The sequence below is a fragment of the Pan troglodytes genome, chromosome 17 (assembly GCF_028858775.2).
Source record: "Pan troglodytes isolate AG18354 chromosome 17, NHGRI_mPanTro3-v2.0_pri, whole genome shotgun sequence".
NCBI lineage: Eukaryota > Metazoa > Chordata > Mammalia > Primates > Hominidae > Pan > Pan troglodytes.
Window position 1 is genome coordinate 59,852,355 of NC_072415.2, and position 15,797 is coordinate 59,868,151.

Consider the following 15,797-nt stretch of genomic DNA (forward strand, 5'->3'; position numbering starts at 1 on the left):
CCACTGCACTCCAGCCTGGAGGACAGAGCGAGACTCCGTCTCAAAAAAAAAAAAAAATTCCCCCCCAATAAATGTATAACCCATAAATTCAATTTAATCTTAATTAAAATTTCCAGTGGCTCTTTGATGACGTTAACAAGAATAGGGCCTTGCCCTACTAGATATCCAGTCTTAGAACAAACAAATAAAGCAATGGAAGTGTTGTGGGGGCATTTTAAAGGGAGAAAATAAAGGATGAAAGATGGCCTTTAAGCTGGGAAGAAGGAAGTAAGGTTTATACACACAGCGGAATATTATTCAGCCTTTAAAAAGAAGGAAATTCTGACACATGCTACACCATAAGGTGGATGAATCTTGAGAACATTATATAAAGTAAAATAAGCCAGTCACGAAAGGACGGATATTTATAATTTCACTTATGAGGTACCTCGAGTCATCAAATTTATAGAAACAAAATACACTGGTGGTTGTCAGGGGATGGGGGATGGGAGAATCAGGAGTTATTGTTTCCATGTGTGGTGACTGAAAAAGTTCTGTTGATAAAAAGTGGGGATGTTTGTTTGGGGGATGTTTGTTTGTATAAAAATGTGAATCTACTTAATACCAGTGAATTGTACGCTGAAAAAGGGTTAAGATGGTAAAGTTTATGTAATGTGTATCTTATCACAATTTAAAATTTTTAAAAATATAAATGACAGGAAAATATTAACTGAAGTTAAGGCAACATTTATTTGATTTCCTTATAATCATATTATCTAAGGCAGAAGTGGTGGTTACTTGGCAAGAATACAATTTCTTTTAATGTCTTCTATAGTTGAGTTTTAGCTCAGAAATACATCATATTTCACTGGTTCAAATCTGAGAGAATGTACTTCCAGCATGGGCTCCTATTCATGATCAATGCATTTTTGTGTCACCATGGCTTGATCAAAATCACTGTTTCAATGGCAGGGCATGGCCAGTTGTGGCAGCTGCTCTGAAGGTCACTTGTTTTACTGTGGCCTGGCCAAGTAGAGTAAGGGTGGGTCACAGTGAGCTCACTGGTCTCTTCAGGCTGTGCTCTGAATGATGACAGCAATACCTTGGCCACCTCCAATGCAAGCTGATCCAACGGCATATTTTCCACCTCGACGCCTGAAAAAGAAAGCAGTGACTGAAATCTACTCTAATAAAAAATCAGATTAATGAAATAGAACTAATAACAATCACATCTGCATTACTCATCCTTATTCAGCTCATCTGCTCAATCTTTTCCCCAGTCCTCAATTTTGGTATAATTACAACAGGCAACAGACTTTGGAAAGCTGAAAGTTTTTAATCAAAAAAAACAAAAAACAAAAAACAAAAACAAAGAAAAAACACCACAAGAGGGAGGCAAACTAAAAAGGAGATGAGTGGATTTAGGGTTATAGAGTGGATTTAGGGTATATGAAACACATACAGAAGCTTGTGTGTGTTACGGGAAAGGAGTGAGAAGAGGAGGTAACTGCATAAATGGGAAGCTGGGGAAGGGGATGAACATTAAGCTCCTTTGATTTATATATTTGATTTATATAGTGTGAGAGCCTCACGGCATCTTAGAAGAAATGTAATTAATAAAGTTTGTCCCTATGAAAGGGCAGATAATTTAGAAACTATCCATGTCCCTTTCATAAAAATTAGACTCTTTTAAAGTACTCCTCACTCCTAATATGACGACTTCGAGAAAATTATCCAGGAATTACTTTTGTATGTGGCAATCACCTATTTCAACTCAGTGAATCATTAAGTGAAATAAGAGTCACATTTCCCCTGGCCTAACAGGGAGTCAGAGTAATTTTTCAGCCTGACTTACTTGGTTTTGTTTGCAATTTTTCTACAGAGCAAAATATTCCAAAAATAGAAGAGCTCCTCCTTCTGGTACTATCTATCAAAACTGAAAAGCACCAAACACCCAAAAGGTTCCTCCTGGAACCCTGCAAGCAGTGAAAAGAAAAACTTAGACCCAAATGTCAGTTTGCTTAGATTTCATAAATTATGGCATCTAGATCAGTACTCACTCAGTACTTTTTTTTTCTAAAATAGATTTATTTTACTCCTGTAACTGGCACTAAAATACAAGTGCCATGAGAAGCAGGGCCTCATTATCTGCTCATGCAGTGAACACAAGCTGAGTGGGCACAGAGACTGGACACACAGAGGAAGAGCTTGGTTCTTAAGTGCAAAGCCACTAACAAGGTGACTGACTCATCTATGAGACCAGATGAAAAGCACTGCCCAAGTAACTTGTTCCTGGTAACAGCCAGTGCAGGAGACATGAAGAAGAATGAAAAATGTTGGAGTGTTCTGGAGAAACCTAAATCCATGCATTTCTATAAAAAACAGCAAATCTGAAATGCAGCTATTTCTAGCAAATACCTTAATTCGTGAACCAGGTGTGCAGTAATTCTTGATCCAGATCCTCCCAGTGGGTGACCCAAAGCAATGGCTCCTCCATTCACATTGGTTTTACTTATGTCAAGATCCAAACTCCTCTCAACAGCCAAGTACTGGGGAGCAAAAGCTTCATTCACCTTAAAACAAAAATTAGAGCACTAACAAAAATCCTTACTCACAAACTAATTTTTAAATGAGAATGGTCCAGTCCTATCAACAGCTAAGTCTGCTGTTTCTTCCTATTTAAATTACCTCGCAAAGTTATTTTATCTACAATCATTCTGCATAAAGCTATCAGGTTTAAAATGTGTATATTTACTAAATAATACTTTTAGTCAAATGCATCCCTTAGAGGAACTTCTCAGTAATCCCATAAATTGACACATTCCAGACACAGTGGGATATTGTAGAAAGCCCACAGGTTTTAGAACTGGATGGATGGTTCAAATATTGGCTATACCATTTGTTAGGGTGTGACCTTATGCATATTCTTTAAACTCTTTAAATTCACGTTTCCGCGTGTGAAAATGTAACTGTGGTATCATGCTAAGAGTCACTGTCACAGTTAGATAAAATCATGAGTATTAAGTGTCCAGTGTATTACCTGAAACATGGCAAGTACTCAATAAGTGGTTGCAAGTATTATTATTATTATGCAGTACTAGGAGCTATCCTTCCAAGAAGCTGACACACAACAAAGAATAAACCTTCAAAGCCACGTACATAAAGGGAACAGTTACTATGTTGAAATGTGGCAGAACTGAAAAGTATATTATGTTATACTTACACAAACTGGCAATTACCTTAAGTTTATAGTACTGTATTATCATATGATCTTAATTCAGGAATTTTATAGATAAGGAAACTCATTCTAAGAAAGGTAACTTTTGCAGAGTTGGGATAAAATTCAGTCTTGTGCTCTTTCCTACTATACTTTGTGGTCTCTCAAGATGGTGCCTCATATGTGCTTAGATCCACCATTATCTTTCTACTCTATATACAGAGCCATCTTCAAGGAGGTACTAAGAGACCTAGAATAGGTAGTGAAACTAGGCTTTTGAACCTAGGAAAACTATGGTCTGAGTTATGTCCTTGAGAATGTATACATTTCCAAATGATTATGAACAACTTCCCAAAGTTGATATAGTTTAATAGTTTTAAATGTGAAGTCTAAAGTGAGAAATTTAGTGGTACCTATTTGCTGACACAAATATAATAAATTAAACAGCCTCTTTGAGGCTCTGAACTGTGATCTGCTAAAAGTGGAAGAGATTTAAGGATAAACCATTTGTCTGAAATCATGGTTTCCTGTGTGAGAGATTATCATAGAGGAAATCACACCTGTGCCTACCCCTTCTCTATCAAGTTAAATAGATTTCCTTTGTTCTATTAGTTATTTCCCAATGCCAGGCATCACATGCTTAATCACCTAAAATTTTCAAATATTCCAAACGTGTGGAATGTATATAACCATCTTTAAATGTTTCTCCACCTCTTCTTTTAATTATGCTTAAAACACTTTAGTTCCAATACTAACATTTAAAAAGAAATCACTCAATAAATTTAAGTTCCGGTGTCAAAAATTATGATAGGTGCATCCCAAATCAAGCTACAACTATCGTATAAAAGCCAAAGATACATTTAAGGGAGGGGGCTCTATCTGGCGAGAAGGGCAAGAAACTTGTAGATTTGGCACTAAATATTGCTTTTCTATTATGTCAATTATTTTACATATATTTTTTCACTTTAATCTATTAAGTTAAAGTTACTTTTCTCCCACCTTATCTAATATTCAACAGGCATGTTAATAGTCTAAAATGTAACAGTTTTATAAAGTAGTAAGAAATTCCCAGGAATTTATACTTGAGTAAGAGAAATCAGGCAGTTTGAATATTCAAATATAAGTAAAGCATGTTAACCAGGTGGGGAAAAGTATCAACACAAGGCATCTAATGAAGGTACTATTTATTTAGATGTACATCATTTGGAAAGGCTAACTACAGTGAAATTCAAGGAGCAATGAAACCAAATTAAAGTCATTTATGCTATAAAAGTACATGGTTTATTCATGTTGTTTAAAAAAAAAAAAAAAAAAAAAAACACTTACCTCTACCAAATCCATGTCCTTAAGACACAGTCCTGCTTTCTTCAGTGCCCCACTGATAGCAGGGACAGGACCTATATAATAATAAAAATCTTCTATAAAAATATAGAAATAAATGTCATCTTATATTTATGTATCAAGCTTCTCCTTCTTTCCAAGTAAGGAAGAAATAATGCGGCAGTTATTAGTAGCCACAAATCTTACTACCTTGACCATACCTATTAAATGAAGTGACCATAAAGAGGCAGAAAAAGGGCCCAGGCATGGTGGCTCATGCCTGTAATCTCAGTACTTTGGGAGGCTGAAGTGGGAGGATCACTTTAGCCTCCTGGGCAACACAGCAAGACCCCATCTCTAAAAAAGAAAAAATAATAATAATAATAAAAATAAAATGGAACCAAGGTGAAAAGTTGTTTATACATTCAAACTGCAGATAAGAGAATTACATGAAAAGTTCTACCATAAACGGCTTTAAGATTGAAAACAGCCAAAGGAGTCCATATATGGGATTTTAGTTATATTAATAGATTATAATTGATATCAAAGAGCAAGGCAGACTGAGTGCTCTACTTGGGATCCAAGCCATATGCATTCACAGCACAGAAGTTACTGTGGCTACACTCTGAATTTTCAGGCCCATTTGGATAAAAGACAAGAAATAGCAGTATCTCCACATGGGCACAGAGAGAGATGGGAGACTATGAGGCACTTCAGGGAAGGTTTTATGAAGTAAGGTGATGTTTACAACTCCAAGGGTAGGCAGGAAATTTAAATAAAACATAACTCCTAATTTAAGAAATGCAACTCCATCTAATAAGACTTCTGAAATAAACTTTAGCTCCCAGATTTCTGATGATGTAATGAGAGTTTAATATTGCTCATAATTTAAGTAAATCCATATTTTTTCTCAAAAGGTAAAAAATTTGGGTAGAGAAGATTATCTACTTCTCTACTTGTTCTTAAAGAATGAAACTGCCAAAAATGTCTACAAAGAAAAATATGTAGTATGTTCTGCTGAATTCAAGTAGTCAAATATTCTGCATCAAGTTTCACAAGCATTTTACCTTATAAAATGGAAAATCAGTCTTTACAAGAAAGGCATAATGAAACCTAAATATAATATTTATTTTGTCACGTAGTTAAAATACTCTTTGGACAACAAACCACGTGCTTATTGATTAGGACTATCCAGTTAATGCACTTCAATTTAAAATGCCAGTTTCATGTGGCTACTGATTTACTACAGGATCTGATTCCAGATTCTCTTTGTATGTCTAAAGCACGAAATCATGAAAATGAGATGGGTAGTCAGTAGTAAAGCATCAGTTATCCAGCCTGGTGAGGGGATGAAGTAGCCAACAGTGGTGACAGACACATAAAAGGTGGACAATGTTCAGACCACTGTACACACTTCCTTGTCTGCATAAACAACACAGCAAGCATGACTCGTACTTTCACTTTAACTCAGAATCCACCGTAACAATATGCTAGGCCATAACTCGATTTTTAAAGGACTCTTCCCAGACCACTGTTATTTACTGGGACTTCAGGAAGGTTTAGTATTCTTGTTAGGAAAAGGAGACCTTATTTCTAGTCCTGGTTCCTGTCACTAATAGCTGTGCGACTTTGTGCATCTCTCTGGGCAACAAGCTACTCATCAATAGCACTCTGAATGGGTTTTCCACCTTTTTCTCTTTAAGCATCAGAATTCTTTTTGCATATGATGACAAGTAATAGATAATGCCAGACTGCTCCAGCTGAAGAGGCTCAAAGTTCCACCCACCAACCTCTACCATTGCCACCCCTGAGGAGTTCCAGGGAGTGCTGTCTTTCTATAGCTGTGTATTTCCTCAGAACCAGTACTATTCTTTTCAAGTCATGGCTTTCCCCCTTTTTTTGGTCTGCAGCTATTCTGCAGGGCTAAGGATTGCTAGTCATTAGGTAATCATAGAACTGAGGACCACTATTCTTGTAAGTTAGATTAACAAACCAGTTCCCACTAGATACTTAATAACTTATTCTCCCCACTTATTCATCTGGGATGCTTCAACGAGTTACTTTGTTTAATCCCATCACTATATACAAGTGACAGCCAAACTTCTAGATGAAGGGGGCAGCTGATACAGTGGGACATCTGGAATGTACAGCTCTGTTCAAGCCCTGAGGAAAAATGACAATCCTACCACAGGGGCATTCTTTGTACTTTAGGGCAAATATTCAGGCCCAGGAACAGAAGGAAGGAAAACAACACTTTCTTGGCTCACTGGCTATGCTAATCTACCAGAACCTATTAAATAAGGTTAAACTGAAAAAGGAGTATAAAATAGCCAACCCATGTCACATACATTTGTTTGATCATCAAAAGCATCTAGGTGTATGCAGGAAAAAAACCAACTCTGCTCTTGGGCTGGGCGTGGTGGCTCACGCCTGTAATCCTAGCACTTTGGGAGGCTGAGGTGGGCGGATCACCTGAGGTCAGTAGTTTGAGATCAGCCTGGCCAACGTGGAAAAACCCTGTCTCTGCTAAAAATACAAAAATTAGCCAGGCGTGGGGGCGGGCACCTGTAATCCCAGCTACTGGGAAGAATGAGGTTGCAGTGAGCTGAGATCACGCCACTGCACTCCAGCCTGGGTGACAAAGCGAGACTCTGTGTCAAAAACAAAAAACAAAACCAACTCTGCTCTTGGGCTCCACTCTGGACTTACTGAAACAAAATCTAAGGGTGTGGGGGTTATGAGTGGATTTTGACAATCATCTGAGGTTGGGAACCACTGCCCTAGATATGAAAATAATAAATGCCATAACAACATACGGATGTTTAATTTTTCCACCACCTTCCATTTCTAAGACAAAAGTTATCTTTTGCCAATAGTGGATAGCCAAAAGCTAATAAGCTTAAGATTGACTTTTCATATGTGTCAAAATATCTTGCAGTTCTTGCTGACATAAATTTGAGACACATAGTGAAAGATGACAAAATATGAACATGCCAGCTTTTTTTCTTAGGAACTCTATACAGAGATATGTCTTCTCTGAGGGACATGGCAGCAAATATGGTTGAGTATTAATCCCAAGTCAGTGTAAGTGGTATTGTTCGAGTAGAACCTGTAGGCTTACACTGAAGGATCTCTGAGATGGCAGGTCAGTAACAGGTTATCCTCCTCCTCCTCTCTTGGAACCCACCTCAGAAAACAATTTAGTTATTCAAAAAAGGGCTAAACAATCTGAAATCTATACCCTAGGGCAGGCTTTTCCTTAGAGTGGGAGGTTATATGTAGGTGGGATATATCAAAGCTACTGAGCACCAAATTTTATTTTTCTAAGTGAGGCACCTAATTGGTTCCCTGTTCCCCCAGAGAATGACAGGAACTATTAAAATTCAGCATCATGTGTGGTTCCTAGGAGTGCATCCAGCAAAAAGCTCTTTGTTCTACTTCTAAATCAAATATTTTAAGCCAAGACTATACATGTTTATGGACTTCCAAATTTTTTCCAGCTAGTATTTTACCAATCTAATTATAAGTCTTTATTTTGCTAATACTCACCTGAGCAAGAGGAATATTAATTTGACTTCCTGAGACTATGCGTTTAACTCACAGTGAAGAGAGCACTTGATTTCAGAGAGACTTGGAGTCACACCCTGGCTGTCACTTACTGATTTGGAACCTTGTAAGACAACCTCCCTAAGCCTCAATTTTCTCATTCACAAAGAAGTCTCCCTTACTGGAGACGTGGGAAGACTGAATGTGTGTAAAACAACCAGCAAGGAGCTGCGATACCACCTTCTTCATACAGCCTTCTCTGTTTCACCCCAGGATTTCTCCCATCTCATAATTTATTTTATCTTGTCAGGATCACGTAATTCTGTTATTTTCTGTGTTGATTTCTAAACTCTCAAAGGAACAATAAGATATAATTACTGTGTGTTGATTTTTTAAATCTCAAATGGACACTAAGATATGATTACTTCCTCCACGGAGTTTACACGGTCTTGGTTTTTCTATTGTGTCTAGGACAGTTCTTCATAAAGATTTTTTATTTAAACTGATTACCAATCTTCTTTTCTCTACAGGTGACCTTGGTTTGGCCACTTTTTCAGGACTCTGAATGCCAAAGAAGACTTACCTCCAGAAATATTATAGAACCAGTTTGTTTTACTATAAACTTACCAATACCCATGATAGAGGGATCACATCCAGATACAAAGTAGCCCACAATTCTTGCCAGTGGTGTGAAGTTATGTTTCTTAACAGCATCTTCACTAGCTATGATAACAGCTCCAGCACCATCAGCTACACCCTTGAAAATAAAAATACTAGATTAACTAAAGGCTAAAATAATCCAGTTAATCAAGGTTTGAACTAATGGACTAGTAGTATTAGGAATATGGCAGTACATAGGAAGCCAGTGCACAGTGTGAGATACAATTAGAAAAGCGGTACTGTGGTGGATGAAGGAGATTTTTTAAGGCACAGAATACAACTTTACTAAAGAACAAGGAAAAGGGTGTCAAGGAAAAACTTATCTAGATGTGAGTAGATGTAAGAAGAAATACGATAAACTGTATGCATGAGAAAAAAAAAAAGTTTGAAAACCAAAATAAGCCAGATAGATTTGTTTCTGAAATTTCTTAGTTCTGAAAAAATTAAGAAATCAGAAGAGTATTATATAAATATGAAAAGATTTTGTGTGGGACTATGAAAACCTAAATTAATTGAATATGAACACTATTAGTTTAAGCTAAACAACTAAAGACTGGCATAAAAAGTATTTACAAGATACTTCATGATTATTTTTGTTGAACACACCAGGAAGAATTCAAGCTAATCTGTGTGGTGATACCAACCGATGCATTCCCTGCAGTAACAGTTCCATCTTTCTTGAATACTGGAGGAAGTTTCTGTAACTGTTCCAGGGTGGTTTGGGGCCGAGCATGCTCGTCTACCTGCATTGTCTGTTTTCCTTTCTTTGTCTTCACTTCAATTGGTGCCATTTCATCATTAAAGTAGCCAGCATCATTAGCTGAAAAATAGTAGAGAGACTATCATAAGAATAAAAGAGAGAAACATGAAAATAAATCAAACATATTATTCAATTTAATTTCTGATCTACCTTTTCCTCACAGTCTAGTCTACTTTAATATTGAGTCTTTATTAATTTTTGAGATGGAGTCTCACATTGTCGCCTGGGCTGGAGTGCAACGGCACAGTCTCGGCTCACTGCAAACTCTGCCTCCCGGGTTCAAGTGATTCTCCTGCCTCAGCCTCCCCAGTAGCTGGGATTATAGGTGCCCACCACCATGCCCGGCTAATTTTTTTTATATTTTTAGTAGAGACGGGGTTTCTCCATGTTGGCCATGCTAGCCTAGAACTCACCACCTCGTGATCCACCCTCCTTGGCCTCCCAAAGTGCTGGGATTACAGATATGAGCCACCACGCTCAGCCTGAGTCTTTACTATTTACTTACACAACTTACCTTCCGTATTGGAGGATTTACGATACTGTCATGTGTTTATGTAGATGCATTTTGCATCTTTTAAAAATTATATTTTTACAAATTATATTTTTTTAACCACAATTTTTTTTCACCAGGTACTGCTAAGACTGTTAGCAGCATCTGTCTGTTTGCTATAGATGTAATGGCAATAAATGGACTTAATACCCCTTTTAAACTTCTTTTGGTGAGGTAAGCAATTAAAAAGTTACCAAGTTGTCTATGCCACAAAGTAATCTAACTGAAACTTAATAGTGATAGGCAACCTGAAGAAATTATGGGAGCAATCACTAATACAATTATAAGTAAAACATCTTACCTACTTTGACCTCCACTGACTAGAATGTACTGTAGTAATCTATAGCTTTGGAAATAGGGTCAGGAATAATACTAACCTTAATTTTCATATCACTTTACAATTGGCAAAATACTTTCCTTATATGCCCTTATTTGGTTTTAAAACAACCTTATTAGATAAATAGGGAAGGCAAATATTGTTATCTCTATCTTACAGAGGTTCAGTGAATAAATGATATGACTGAGCTTGATAACTTGTGCATGGTAGAAGTAGAAACAGAACTGAGAACTCTTGACTTCTAGACCAATCCTCTTCCACTATGAACATATAAGTAAAAAAACACAGATGAGTTAGATGGCATCAGCTGTATTCCACTTATCCTTCTGAAATGCTAAGATGGACTCTTTATCCTCATTACTTCAAGCATTTAATATTCCTAAATAAGAGTTTCCACTTGCTTTAACAGTTTAATTTTTTAAATATCACATTTCTTCAACTTGCTGCACTGCTAAAAGAACTGCTGTCACATTTGCCTGTTTTGGACCGGCTCTATAGCAACCTGCTGTGCTACACCAGGGCACTCTAACTAGAGTCTCGGACTAGTTCTAAGTCTCTGAGTCAGGTACAATGATTCTTAATTAGGAGTGGCAGAAGGAAAGCATAAAAGACCCAGTGGGTCTTTTCCAAATACATTACCCCTTCTTATGATTATGATATGGCTTGTGGGAGAGGACATCCTCTATATTCCAGTTGCCACAGTGAGCTATCACCTCTGACAGAGTGTATCGTATTCCTCATCATGTTCTACTGACAACAGGACCAGTTCAGCACAAAACTCAAGGGTCCATCTAGGGTCAAGTAGCAATACCACTTTTTAAGTAGTACTAACTTTTTCAAAAGAGAAATTCCTAGTTAACTTTGCAATAATTAATAAAATATCTGATCATCTAAAGACAAAGGAATAATGAAAAGATGTAATAATTCTTAAAGGTATGATTTGTAAATATTATATAACCATAATAGAAATGATGAAAATATTTCCTATAGATATTTATTCTATAGATACTGATACTTTCCAGTTTCACTCACCAGCTTTCCATCTCTGCTGTGACTGCAGGGCATATTTGTCACATTCTTCTCTGCTTATTTTGTGTTTTACAGCAAGATTCTCTGCAGTCATTGCCATGGGGAGCTGGACATGCTGATCTGTTAATGATGCCCATAAAGAATCTTCCAGCTATTAAAAGACATTAATAAAGTGACTTGTTAAGGCATTACCTTTTAAAAGTAATATGTTATAATTTCTTTAAATAATCAACACTTCCAATAAACAAAAGTAAAATTAAGACTTTCTGATAACCACTATTCATATTCAGTTATGGGATATTTTTTAAAAACATGCAATGTTTTTGAAAACATTCAATGTCACAAAATAAAATGCACACATTCTCTGTCCCTCTCTAAATGTGGGGGTCTAAGAACAGCTAACAGGACTAGATGTGCATGGTGAGATCACAGAAGTTACCCTACGATCAAAAATTAAATCCTCAAGGTCATATTTTGTAGAAAACCTGACAATGAGTCTTCATGCAATGTTTTCTTATAGCCATCTTTGTAAACCAGCCCTGAGCTCTGTAATAAAGAGTATTATCTGTTTTTCTTTTTCATCCTGTGCCTCAGTAACAGGAATAGCTGGTTCTATCGGTTACTATGAGGCTGAAAAGATCTTGGGACAGGTTTCCAGAGTTACAGAAAGGTTGTTAATTATTATTCAAGTAGTTAGTCTCTGGTAAGTGTGCCCCACTTTGCTGCCTCATCAACATTTAACTCACTGACCTGTCTTCATAAAAGATATCTCAAATGTGTTTGGTGGCTAAAATCCACATAGAGTCTCTTAAGTCCCATTCCTTTCAACTTCCAAAAAGGCCAGGTGAGAAACAGGGTGAACAGTGGGAGTCAAACATTACTATAGAAAATGCTAAAAAATATAAAATGTCAGTAGCCCTTTCACATGGGAATGAGAAGAAAACATCATTCTTTATCAGTATTGTACCATCATTCTCAAGTTGTAGCTCTCAAAGATAAAAGAATCAGTTTTTGTTTGATTTGGGACAATATAATCTGTATTCAAAGACGTTTTCTGTGATGATGAAGAAATCTATTCTGAGACTGTCCCAGAAATAAAACTTCTATAAGTCACGTTAAAGATTTAATTACTCAGATTACTAATTGTTTAGTAGTGAGATTAATTCACTCTTTTGTCTATCTTTTTAATCTACTTCTTCCCTTCCTCCATCTCTCCCATGCCTATGGCCACTTACACAGGATAATTATACTACTAGAGGTCTGCTGAGATAGATAGAATCTAATTTCATATGGGTTAAAATGTCAAAACTAACCACCAAAATAGAGTTTTGAAATAGTTTACAAACTTCTAATCATTCATATCTTGCCAATCCTCATCAACGAAATTGGCTTCAAAATTAGTTTTCTCTCCCATAAAAAGGTATGTTATTAAAAGTACTTATATAATGCTAATAAGAACTAATTCTTTTAAATTTTTATGGTTCCAACCTTGATATCTGATCCAAGCTTGGTTCCAAAACGCACATTTCTGACACAGTAGGGAGCTTGGCTCATGCTTTCGGTTCCTCCACATAAAACAACTTCAGCTTCTTTAACACAAATTTCCTATTTAAAAACAAACAGTAATAAAAACTCCTTTTACCATACCCAAACAATGTATTAAGAAACACTGATTTTACAAATTAATGGTAAATCGAACAAATATTGTACTGTAACTTACAGTGTCTCAAAAGGAAATGCTTTTAAAGTAACTGTAAAGCAAATGCTAAAGTATCCATTACCAAGATGTAGGGGGAGAAAACTAAAAGGTTTCAATCATGTTTGCCTGAGTAACAGGCCCTACCTACATGTGGCTAAGAATAGTAATTCTTAACACAATATAAATCTTGAAAATCAACAGATATTGATATCTGGCATAAACGTACAGCAGATAATAAAGGACAAACCCTTTAAAAAGGCAAAAGAAAAATTTATCCCATTAATGGATGTATCTGAACAAGAACAGAGATTTACAAGAACTAGTTCAATCTAGGTGACTCATAAAAAGGAAACCACTTCATTCTTCCAACACTTTCCACTGTTTGCCTTTCTCAGAAAAGGAGCAAATAATGAGCCTCTATGAACCTGATGGTTCTTAAAATTATTACTAGGAAAACCGAGGTCACTATTTAAGATATATCGTTATAGAAACAAATTAATGTGAAAATTGTTTTATTAAAATACGCCTCTGGCTCTTATTTTGTTTGTAATAAAATGAAGACTTTTACAAATGAAATTGGATTTCACTTTCTTCTCTGCGCTCAAAGAAACAAATGTATTTAACCAACTGTCCTTTAAAAAGGTCAAACTAGTTTGTACTTCTACTAACAGCATCATTCACTTCCTTTGAAATAAAATACATTTCCTTATCCTCTCCTAAATTCTTGAGATTTCCTGCTTGCCTCACGGTCTTTATTCAGTGCCTCACAGGTAACACTCACAGACCTGGGTTCAAATTCTATGACTGAGTAACCTTAATGGCTTTAATCAGTTTCCTTGCCTGTAAAATGGGAATAATAATAATAGTTCTTGCTTCATAGGATGGTTGTAAGATTAAATGAGATATTGAATGTAAATCTAGCAGGGTGCCTAGCATGTAGGAAGCACTCGAAAGAATGATGAACATATTAGCTTTTAAAAATATTGAAGTATATATATATATAATACTTACCATTTTAACCATTTTTAAGTATACAGCTCAGTGGTATTAAGTGTATTCATAGTGTGATGCAACCATTACCATCACCCATCTCCAGAACGCTTTTCATCTTGCAAAACTGAAACTCCATATCCATTAAACACTAACTTTCCCTCACCAGTCCCTGGGAACACCATTCTACTTTCTGTCTCTATGAATTTGACTACGCTAGGTATCTCAAAGAAGTAGAAACATACAGTATTTGTCCTTTTATGGCAGGCTTATTCCACTTTCAGGTCCATTATTAGCTTTTTTTTTTTTTTCTTTTTTTTGGAGACAAGGTCTCACTCTGTTGCCCATGGCTGGAGTGCAGTGGTATGATCATGGTTTAGTTGACCCCCAGGGCTCAAGCAATCCTCCCTAAAGCTAAAGTGTTATATTGCAGTGGGACATTTCTTCTAGTAACTATTAACATATTTTCAGAGAATTTAAAAAAATGTTGTCCATACCTGACATCCATTCACAATGGACTGAAAACCAGAACCACAGAGCCTATTAATCGTGAGAGCTGGGGTCTCCTCTGGGATTCCCACACGCAAACCAACATGCCTTGCCAAATATATAGCATCTGAAGAACTCTAGAAGAGAGAAGGAAAAGAAAAATAATTTTCTCTATAAATCTACTAATTAAGAACAAGCACGAAATACATGGAAATGTTGGCAATCTATCAAAAATGATAAACTATATGGCTCTAAGGTAGGACAAAATGCATCTAAGTACAGCATATTATATCTAATGTGTGTTTACAATTTGAATAAAAACTACAGTCAATTGGGTTTTTTTCTATTTTTTTATTGGGGCAAAATACACATAAGAAAATTTATCATTGTAACCATTTTTAAGTGTATAGTTCAATGGTATTATTTAAATACATTCATAATGTTGTGTAACCATAGTCAATTGGTTTTCAAATATATTAAAGATAATTGCTACTTAGAGAAATCCCATTAAGTCCTTAATATAAGACAGAAATTTATAACAATTAGAGTTATTTAAAAATGGAATACGCGATCCTAAAGTAGTATGCTCCTTAACAGAGGAAGTATCGGAGGCTGTGGTTCTCAACCTTGGTTGCAGGCTGGAATAACCTAGGAAGCTTTATTAACATACTCATGCTTAAGTTCCTAAGCAAATCAATTAAACCAGAAAGGCTGGAGGTGGGGCCTGGGCATCAGTAGTCACTTTTAAAAAGCATCCCAAGTAATTCTAATGTAAAACAGGCTGAGGACAGCATACTTAGGGAGAAGACAGATGAATGATTGGTCAGGAGAGTAAGAAGTAGGAGTAGACCACCACTCCCAAAACTTTAAAATGCATATGGGGGCATCTTGTTATAATAAAATGTAAGTTCTGAATCAAAAGGTCTAGGTCTGCCGGAGATTCTGCATTTCTAACCATTTCCCTGGTGAAGCTGATGTTGCTAGTCCAAGAACCACACTTTGAATAAAAAGAATGACTTAAAAAAAAACAACCAACAACAACCAAAAACATTAACAGCCTGTTTTGGAGGCTGTTAGCAAGAGCAGAAGCAAGTTTGACAAAATGTAAAACATTGGTCTATCAAGGTACGGGGTTTTAGGATGTTCATTGTACTATTCTTTTAACTTTTGTGTAGGTTTCAAGTTTTTCAAAACTTGACAAATTCAGCACATTTATAAGTT

At 36.2% G+C, this 15,797-nt stretch overlaps 1 protein-coding gene across 4 annotated transcripts in view; it reads right to left on the bottom strand.

Annotated features, from left to right (window-relative positions):
• Positions 1–710: 710 nt before the first annotated feature.
• ACAA2 (acetyl-CoA acyltransferase 2) overlaps positions 711–15,797 on the bottom strand; it is a 30,483-nt gene continuing 15,396 nt past the window's right edge. For all 4 annotated transcript variants that reach the window (XM_512127.7, XM_063795669.1, XM_009433984.4 and 1 more), the window contains exons 3-10: positions 14,585–14,713; positions 12,887–13,003; positions 11,402–11,549; positions 9,367–9,542; positions 8,690–8,819; positions 4,523–4,593; positions 2,398–2,552; positions 711–1,134 (exon numbers count right to left, since the gene is read on the bottom strand). In XM_512127.7, coding sequence (XP_512127.3) covers positions 1,050–1,134; positions 2,398–2,552; positions 4,523–4,593; positions 8,690–8,819; positions 9,367–9,542; positions 11,402–11,549; positions 12,887–13,003; positions 14,585–14,713 — 1,011 coding nt within the window. In that variant the 3' untranslated portion in view covers positions 711–1,049. The remainder of the gene's footprint in view (positions 1,135–2,397; positions 2,553–4,522; positions 4,594–8,689; positions 8,820–9,366; positions 9,543–11,401; positions 11,550–12,886; positions 13,004–14,584; positions 14,714–15,797) is intronic.